Source organism: Acyrthosiphon pisum, chromosome A3 (genome assembly GCF_005508785.2).
Source record: "Acyrthosiphon pisum isolate AL4f chromosome A3, pea_aphid_22Mar2018_4r6ur, whole genome shotgun sequence".
NCBI lineage: Eukaryota > Metazoa > Arthropoda > Insecta > Hemiptera > Aphididae > Acyrthosiphon > Acyrthosiphon pisum.
The window spans coordinates 39,804,037-39,813,681 of NC_042496.1; the positions used below are offsets into that span (position 1 = coordinate 39,804,037).

Genomic DNA, 9,645 nt, shown 5'->3' on the forward strand with positions numbered 1-9,645 from the left:
TTTAATTTTTTTAATGAAAAGTAGGTACTCCATACTACCAATAAGTATAATAGTATAGTTGTAATTAAATAATAATAATATGAAATTTGTTACACTAATTAACTTTTAAAAAATAATTGATCAATCAATTTCATGTGCCTAGTTGTCAGTAACATTGTAGTCTAGAGGTTATTTTTCCTAGGTTCAGGGATTTTTTTCCGGGTATTTTATTTCGCAATTCACTGTTTCTATACTTAAGTTTAGTGCATGTTCATTAAAATTATGTATAATAATCTTAACAATAAACCGACATAAATCGTTTTCTTCAAACAAATACAGCCATATACAGCTAATGATATTTACCATATTTATCATAGATTATAGAAAATATAAAATAATTGTAAGGTTTAAATAAAAATTAGATAATTACATTTCCCCCCTCCCCCCCTCCAAAAAAAAGTAAGAAATACAGTTAAATTTTTAAAAATGTATTAATATTTTGAAACAAATGAATAATTTATTTTGCGGGGGCTATTACAAGTTTTGGGGGGGCTAAGCCCCTCCAGCCCCCCCCTAGTTGCGCTTATGCGTATAGGTAGGTACTTGAAGAGTAAAGAATATGGAAAAAATACGATACTACTTCGACTAAAAATGTGTATTAGTTATAATTTAATTATATTTATTTCAATTCCACAAGATAATCACATATTATGCTTAATGCGCAATTATTGTGTATATTCAATATAGTATAAGAATAAATGAAAAAAAAATATGAAAGATTTTGAAATTGTGTGCTTTAGTGGAATTAGGTGTTAGGTACTTTCAGATTTAATTTTTGTGTACCTAATGTATATTTATTGGAAAAAATGTTTTCGCTATAACATGATATTATTTAAAGAGAACCTTAAACCGTCCTAGGTCCGGTGACAAATTACAATTACCCAAGTGAAGACTTGAGAAATTATATAAGCCACGTATATCAAAAAAAATGTTAGGTAGGTAAGATAGGATACATTTTTTTGTCTTGACTCTTGATAGAATAATATTTTTCAAACTTCTGCACACGCAGTTTGCGGATTCGTTCTTACAAAAGTACAAAACTTTAAACTATTTCGTCAATGATATATGACGTATGTTTGGACGGTATTTCGAGTTTATTTGGATCGTATCGCGGCGTAGACTTGAAGCGAAACTAATTGCGGAATTGGCCGAGCAAGAACGACGACGAAATACCCGATGTAACGAACGGTCTCTCCCGTTTTATTTCAGAAATCGTCCCATCATGTGTATTGGCGGCGATGTCGCCGTCATAATAATATATAATTTAACCTAGATAAAGCGTACAATAATAAAATATACGACGTCGCCCATACGACGAGGACTGGTTATCGTCGCGAGAAAAACGAAACGAGTTTTCATTTGTTTGCGTTATTTTCGTATGGTCTTGGTTAGTTTGCGTCGCGGTCGCCGTCGACGATCGTACTATAGGTAACGTACGCGTACGATAATATAATATTTCGTTCATAATTTATAAACGGTGCGCCGTCGTGTATACACGGTGGTCGGAGGCACGCCGGAGTGTAAACAGAAACGAAATAGTCAAGACTGGTCGGTTGTCTTTCGAGGCGCTCTGTATGATATTATACTCACGCCTGGACATGTGTTGCCGCGACCGGTGCCGCCCGCGTGCCAGTGTGTGCGAGACGGTTTCGTGTGTATGTGTGCGAGAGCGTACCACCACACACCGTAATAATAATAATAATAAAAGAGACGAGTCCGACTATCGGTGGAGGGGAGAGAGGATGGCGGCGGCGAGAGATTACGCACGCACGCGGTTAACGGGAAGAGGAGGAGCAAGCGGCGGCGGCGTCTGCTGCTGCTGCTGCTGCCGCCCCTGAAACGCGTTCTCTGAACCGCGTGCGAGTGCGCCCGCTAATGCGTGTGTGTGCGTGTGTGTTTGTGTAATTCCAATCTCGTTTTCGTGGACGGGGTACGCCACCCGCCGGCGCGCGAGTGTGTGTCCGTACGCGCGCCCCCCGGCGTCCTTACACGCGCGCGCACGCAAAAGCCGACCGACCGCTGTCCGTGTAGATGTGTGGTAGTAGTAAATATTAATAGTATTAATAGTAGTAGTAGTACTGTAGTAGTAGTAATAGTAATTGTAGTAGTAATATTAGTAGTAGTAGTAGTAGTAGTAGTAATAATAGTAGTGTTGTTGTAGTAGTAGTACAGTGCGTGTGTGTGCGCGTGCGTGTGTAGTCGTCGCCGCCGCCGCCGAGTGGTTGCCACGTTGCCGATCGGAACGTTACCGAGAGAGCGCGAGCGGTTTTGAGGGAAAGGGTGGGCGGCGGCGACGAGAAGGGCTGCTTATACACGACGCGGTGGCGGCGGCGTTTTCCTTAATAGCCGTGTGCTCTTCACTCCCACCGATGGTCGACGCGATGCCCCCTTATCCACCCCGCGCCTCGGACACGACCCCTCGACCACCGCCACTCTTCTTTTCGCCGACGACGAAATCTTTTCGACTTGTTAGACCTCGGCCCAAACGACGATTTCAGTCGAATCGTTTTTTCGCGATTTTGAGCACCCCTGAGATAGAGCGATGGCCAGGTGTATGTGAGTGTATTTAATACTGCAGTCAGCTGCCGCACGGAAACCACTTGGAACCCGTCGAGACCGCACCGCTCGGTGGCGGACGCCGGTATAGATTTCTCGGTTAGATTATGTCCGGCAGTCCTTAGAAAATATATCACTCAATTCTTCGGGTTTCGCAAGTTCGATCTATAACAAATAACGACTGTTACATACATGACAGTCGCTGCCGCCGCGACGGCGTTATTCCATCTGCTAAAACCGCATTTTTGAACCCATGTGGTTAATGACGTCGATGCGTGGAGGACCGAGGGTCGTCTCCGAAGGAAATTGGTTTTATTTCTCTCTCCATTCTCTCACTCGTACGGCCGACGGCGTCGTGGATACCTTTCGAATTTCGGGAGAAAAGAAATGTACGTAAAAACGGTTTTTGTGAGGTAAAGACTGACGGTCTGCTCCCTCGGTAAAATAAATAACAAATATTTCACACGCAGCGTCGATAAAATCGGCGTCTTCGGCAACAGCCCCCACACAATCGTCGACGAGGGTGTTGGCCATAGAGCGAAAACAATAGGGTTCGTCGTCGCGTGGGGTGGCGATAGGGACGGACAATGGTGTAGTAGGCAGTGGCGTACATATAAAGGAGGAGTGAGGAAAGACGTTTGCTGCGCGAATATTGGCCCCGGCGGCGCGTTCGATTTGTTCGGCTCTTACCTCTCTCGCACTCAACTCTTCTCTCCCTGTGCGCACACTGCACATGGCGCGACTGCCAAAATCGTCGTCGACCGCCGCACCCCACACAACAATTTCGTATTATTCGGAAACCATAGGTAAAAAGTAAAAACTGTATATTGAAAATAATAATTTATTATTACGTACGAGCGCCAAGGAATGGATGACGATCAATCGTCCACCCTTAGAACCTATGCTGTAGATATAAATTTATAATACACACGCCGTATTGTCGAACCGCTTGCAACAACGACGATTTGACAATAAATCGATTTACGTGTAGATCTGATCGATGTCTCGGTTTATACGAGTCGATCACGACAACACAAGGATACGTTTTATTTAGTTTCAATATTATATTATACACATCCCGTCAACGAACGTGAGTACCTATGTGTGTGAGTGTAAAAGCTGATAGTCCCGGCGTATCCATACCGCCTCCAGCACAATAATTACACGTCCGACGTGAGTTATTCAACACCACCCTGTCGCGTGTATCATAAGAAACAATATAATGTAAGGTTTCGTATTTTGGTCGTATAATAGACTTCCTATACAACACACATAATAATATTATACTGGCCGTATTTTATTCTTTCGTTCAGCTGCCGCTGCTGTAACAGCACGTATGAAATCCCTTTTTGAGAAACACAAAACTGATTCTTTGTCCGACACGACGCCATCTTGTTTGCAAACGGAAAAAAACACGTTTCGCGGGATGTGCAAAGATGATAGATTAATTTTTTTTTTTTAAATCTAACCTTTATGATAAAGAAAGGGTTGCCGACGAAGCAAGAAATTTTTTTTTTTTCGATAACGACTAAAGCGAAAATAAATAGTAACCGCTGGTGTATTGCACGCTGCTGCACGTAATTTGTTGTATAGTTGAATAAAAAATAATTAGGCCAATCGTAGGTAAAAATAAAATATAGATTGCAAAATTATTCTGAATGTACATTAACCAAGAAAATATACATTGATGCAAATCCAATTCATGCAAAAAAAAAATCGTACGTGTCAAATTATACGAGTGAAAATCAACTATATAGTCATACGAACTTGGAAGTCCGATAGTGGTACGAGTCAGATCACGTGATCGAGGTATTACGGAGCAACAGCTGCGTATGGCGACCGCCTTGCACTGTTTATCTCGTTAATTGTTATTGTTTTGTGGTCAATCACTGGTGTGTCGTTCTTTTTAAATGCCGACGACCTGGGCGGTGACCACATGGAGGTGGTGGTTATCAGCAGCGCACAGCTGTTCAATTTTCTCGATTATTTCATATTTAATACCTACACAATTTATTTTATTGATGTTGCGATCTGGATCAATACACACGAATGATGAACATACAAACTGATGGTTACGTCGCAGGGCACGCATGTCGAAATAATAATAATAATAATAATAATAATGATAAAATGATAATTCAAACTTTTGTTTGTCGTGGCAGTGGCAGCATACAATACCCAAGTGAGTTACTATATATATATATGTGCGTGACTATTGTTATATTGGAAACGCGATGACGCCAATTGTTTGTTTTTGGGCAAAGATAATAAAAGGAGAACCCTCTAGTGGCAGCGTGGCGGCAGCGGTGGAGTGCTGTGCTGCAAGAGAGACTATATGTGCGCAGGGAAAAATATTTGTTCAGGTTTAGCCGAGGAGGGCGAAAAAAAGGTCTAATATTAATCGTAATAAGAACTGTACACGTCCAGTCGTCGCGTATCAGCATTCAGCAGCAGCAAACACAGTCACGGGCTCGATACGTTGAGAAAATTTTAATACTGACGAGGGTGTAATATTATAATGATGAAATGGCGAAAACGTCAAACTCTCCCATTGTGTATAGCGTATGTTTCCCTTGGATTTTTCGCTAATTCATTGGTTTTAATATTGTCAATCCCGTCGGATAAGAGGAGCGATTCAAACTATACTATTATAGTATTGTATAACAATATATAATATGCCTTCTATTGATAATAAAACTCATTATGTCGCGTATACGGGCTCCTACGCGGTCATCCTACTCTGCATTATACTGCTGGTACACAACTACACGATGACGGTCATCCAAGGCCCTCTTCTAACGCATTATTCAAGTATGTGACGAGCGGGGGCCCCCTCAAACCTTCATGACGGAGTAAATGACGGGACAAGAGTCTTGCCAATTGGCAGTGAATAGATAGAGACGACTTATTGAAAAATATCATCAGAGACGGACTGCGGTCGATTAAAATTGTGTATCTGAAATTCTGAACACACAATATGTGTTAACCTAACCATAACACAGTTATCATCAAATATCAATCAGTTTTATTGAGAATTGTTAATAGATAAATGAAATAAGTATAATGGTATATAATAATAAAAGTATTTACAAGTAGGAGGTACCTACAACTATGGTACTCGGAAAAACACGAATATTTGTCGTGACGGCTTCCGGAAAGACAATCGGACCGGCGAGCATCTAATGGGAAACGGTACGATAGGCTACGGCGACGGTCGAGAAATCGTCATGATGCATACCGAAAATTCCTGAAATCCGTTCGCAGCCCGAGGCGGCAGCGGCCTTCGCCGTTGACCACGCGGCGCGCGGCGGGCCACGTACGGGACTGACCGTGCCGGTTAAACTCGACCGGCGGCAATCCTGCGAGATTTTTCCACGCGCATTTGGCCGACGTCCAAATAATAATACTACGCGCTCCTTTATGAGAGGTTGTTGCTCGTCCCTCACGCGGTGGTGGTCGTCGAGATATTTTCCCAATTCGGCAGATTTAATATAATGATAATAATACTTTCTACACGCACACGTCACACTTGCGCCCGGAGCGGCGTGTGACGTGTGCGTGTGTGTGAAACGCGTCGGAGACTACTGTAGCAAAATGATTACGATGACGACGTAATAATAATAATAATAATAATAATAATAGACCACATTTTCACATTAGCATTTTCATGAATATACAGTCGGCGGCGGCCGGTTTGCAGAATTAACGACGTACTTGTATAAATATTTAAAAACGAAAAATATTTTATATTAGTTATTGTAATTTATTTTAATTCGTATTCTCGGGAGGATGGGAGCGAATGAGCTGTGATCGGGGGGAAACGCGATGGCGAGCTGGAGGAGGCCCGATAATAATAATTACCGCGCGCGCCTATGTGTATCGACGTTTCCCTCCTCTCCCACCCCCCCAACCGATCGAAACGCGCTTTTGAATAATGCATATCCGCCGGAACACCTGGTGGTGGTGGAAGAGCCGGCGGCGGTGGTGTGGCCGCGGCGACGGTGGCCGCGCTTCCCATCGACGACGATCGTATTATTACTATTATCATCGTGACGAATAAAAATACGCGTGCGACAGCGACCAGCACACGTCACACGACTCGCGGGTATCGCGCGCGCGTTCGCCGTTTACCGATTTTTCGTCGCTGGTTGTGCACACAATTATATTCATTATTATTGTTTGAACGCGAGGAGGACAAATGGCCGGAGGGTGAGAGAGTAAGAAATATAAGATAGAAAAAGAGAGAGAGCGAGCGATAGAGAAGCGGCTAATAAGAATTTGAAATGAGGTCCTCCACGGCGGGGTTGAATTTCCCCGGACGTGCCCCGCATGCATTTTACATAATTCCGTCGGCTATTAGATCAATATGACGCGGGTGCGTGTGTATCCCCCACACGTATAATACATATCTATGTATATAATACGTATGTGTATATATTATACGACGACGACGACGCGCACACACACACACACCACCGCCTCCCTCTCGCGGCGGCCGTTTAACCCGCGAACCGCAGCCGTCGTCGACCATCCTCCTCATCAGTCCTACTACTCTTATGTGCTACTCTATACCGTCGCTATACTATTATATACGCACCCCTTGCGAAAAACATTAAAAAAAAGTATACACCAAACGATCGCGTTACACATTGATGATTTTTTATATACGGACGACCGTGATCGGACACCCGTGTCTGTTTTTCCGCCCCCGCCGACGTAGAGCTAGACTATTTGATACGCCAAGGACGCGGGGGCGGTCTATCTGCGGCGACCACCGTGCAGGTGACTTGTGAATCAATCACGACGATGCGCTTGTTATCTTATAATGGATGGCTAAAGTTTTGATTTATCGACCTATTTTCGATATTTTACATAATATATGGATTGTAGAGTTTGTACTCACCGACTTGCAGCACCCGGTCCACGCACCCGGTCTCCAGGAGCTTAAGTCCTTTATAAAACGACAGGTTGCTCTGTTCGGAGTTTTGAGAAGATGAGCTGGCCTGTGACACGCGTATCAGGGACGAGTACATGAATATGTCGCGCTCATTGCGCGGAAACGACCAATAGATGATCTGCCGCTGCACCGGTTCCGGTATGCGGCTGTACCGTTCCTCGATCCGCTGGAACGGTATGTTCTCGGCCACAATCCGGGCGGTGATGTCCAACAGAGAGTCGGGCGACCGGAGCGTCGCCGACCCTCCGGCCGACGACGACGTTGACGCACCGTCCACGCCGCCGTCCCTGCAGCACGGCCGCTTGTTGGACACGCCAGCGCCGCGGCTACAACACGGCCGTTTGCACGACGCCATCGCTACGACGCTACGACGTTACTACGACGACGGCGGTGACCGCTGCTATTGTCGCTGTTTTTGTTGGTGACGCGGCGGCTTACGCTGTTGCTGCTGCTGCTTCTGTTGCTGACTACAACGACGGCTCCGGCGGCGATTCGGCGGACACGCATCACACGTACGCATACACAGTGGCAAGACGACGGCGGCGGCGAGAGAGCGCGGCGCACAGAGGATTACGACCCGGGAGGGACTCGGCGGTCCACGCGGACGACACTATCGTCGGCACACGGGAAACGAAAACCGGACACGCACTCGGCGGGATGGCGACGGGAAAAAAAAATTATCGGAAAATATCGAGAAAAAATTTGCGAATCGTAATTTTTTTACGACGAAAAAATATTACTTAACGTACACATTGCGCGCACACACAAAAACACGATACGGTACGATGGACACACACGCGCGGCGGCGGCGACGACGACGACGACGGCGAAGAATAAAATAATGATATTATATTATATTATATACATATACACGCACGCACACGCCGCACACACACACGCACAACCGTAACGACGAACTGGCCGCGCCCGTATCTCGTTGAACACTGAACGGCCACGGCGGCGGCGGTGGCAGTGGTGGCGGCTCGCCGTTGACGTTCCCCTCCGCGTCGCGGTCGCAGCGCGCGCCGCGGCGATCGTGTGTGTGTGTGTGTGTGTGTGTGTGCGTGTGATCGTATGTTTATGTATGTATGTTGTATGTGTGTGTGTGTGTGTGTGCGTGTGATTGCGTGCGGGAGTGCACACCGCGAATGGCACGCGGTTACCACTATCGATACATCGCGCCCGTCCAAGCACAATCGATATCGAAATCGATATAATAATTATTTTTATGCGTGTGAGACGATATTCGTCCCCGACGGCATTTTTTTCCCCTTTTTCCACGTACGCGATAATGTAATTATCATTCGCCGCCTCCACTCGGCCGCACACCGTCCGCCGAGTGCCGAGGCGGCGTCGGCGGCATGACAACAGCGCCGCTGCGTGACTCCCGCCGACTCGGCCACCGCTGCCACCGATCAAAAATATCACCGTGTCCGAAATGAACCGATTCTTCGGTATTTCGGCGGCTCCTCGGCCCCGTTCGGCGTTCACCGTCATCGTTGCGTTATACTGTAAAAATATCACTTTTCGTTTTCTTCCTGTCCGTTTCGTCCATTCATTTCGTAGAAAGTGAAAAATTTACTGTAACAACGTCGTCGTCGTCGTCGTCACTTAGTGTAACCAAAAGTGTGTAACCGCCGTCGATGACGATGCAACGACACTAGTCGAAAACACCTGTGAACGGGATTATAGCTTTTACGCCGTTTACCCACCGCCGGCGCCGCTCCGGAACACAAAGACCGTGAGTTTTGGCACGGAGAATTCCGTTTAACCGACCTGCGCCCGAACGTTTGATCTGCTGAGCTGTCGTTACAACCACCGGCGGATAACTAAAATAATAAAATATATTTTTTAACACAAATAAAATACATTATTATTATGATTATTCGCTACGAACGGGCAATGGCAGTTAAAATATTATTAACGCGTCGGGTTTTCGCCCGAATCGATGAAATAAGACCTTCGAGAGTTTTTGCATTATTTACGTCATTTTATGCCTAAACATTGCTCGTGCAAACATTATCCAAGTTCCAACTATTATTATATTTCAAAAAAAAAAAATTTCGGGAACTGTACACCGAATTGGTTAGCGG

At 45.2% G+C, this 9,645-nt stretch overlaps 1 protein-coding gene across 1 annotated transcript in view; it reads right to left on the bottom strand.

The window, feature by feature from the left end:
- LOC100164670 (zinc finger SWIM domain-containing protein 5) overlaps positions 1-8,505 on the bottom strand; it is a 62,642-nt gene extending 54,137 nt beyond the window's left edge. The window contains exon 1 of the mRNA XM_001952573.5: positions 7,499-8,505. Within this exon, the coding sequence (XP_001952608.2) occupies positions 7,499-7,907 (409 nt within the window). The 5' untranslated portion in view covers positions 7,908-8,505. The remainder of the gene's footprint in view (positions 1-7,498) is intronic.
- Positions 8,506-9,645: the final 1,140 nt, after the last annotated feature.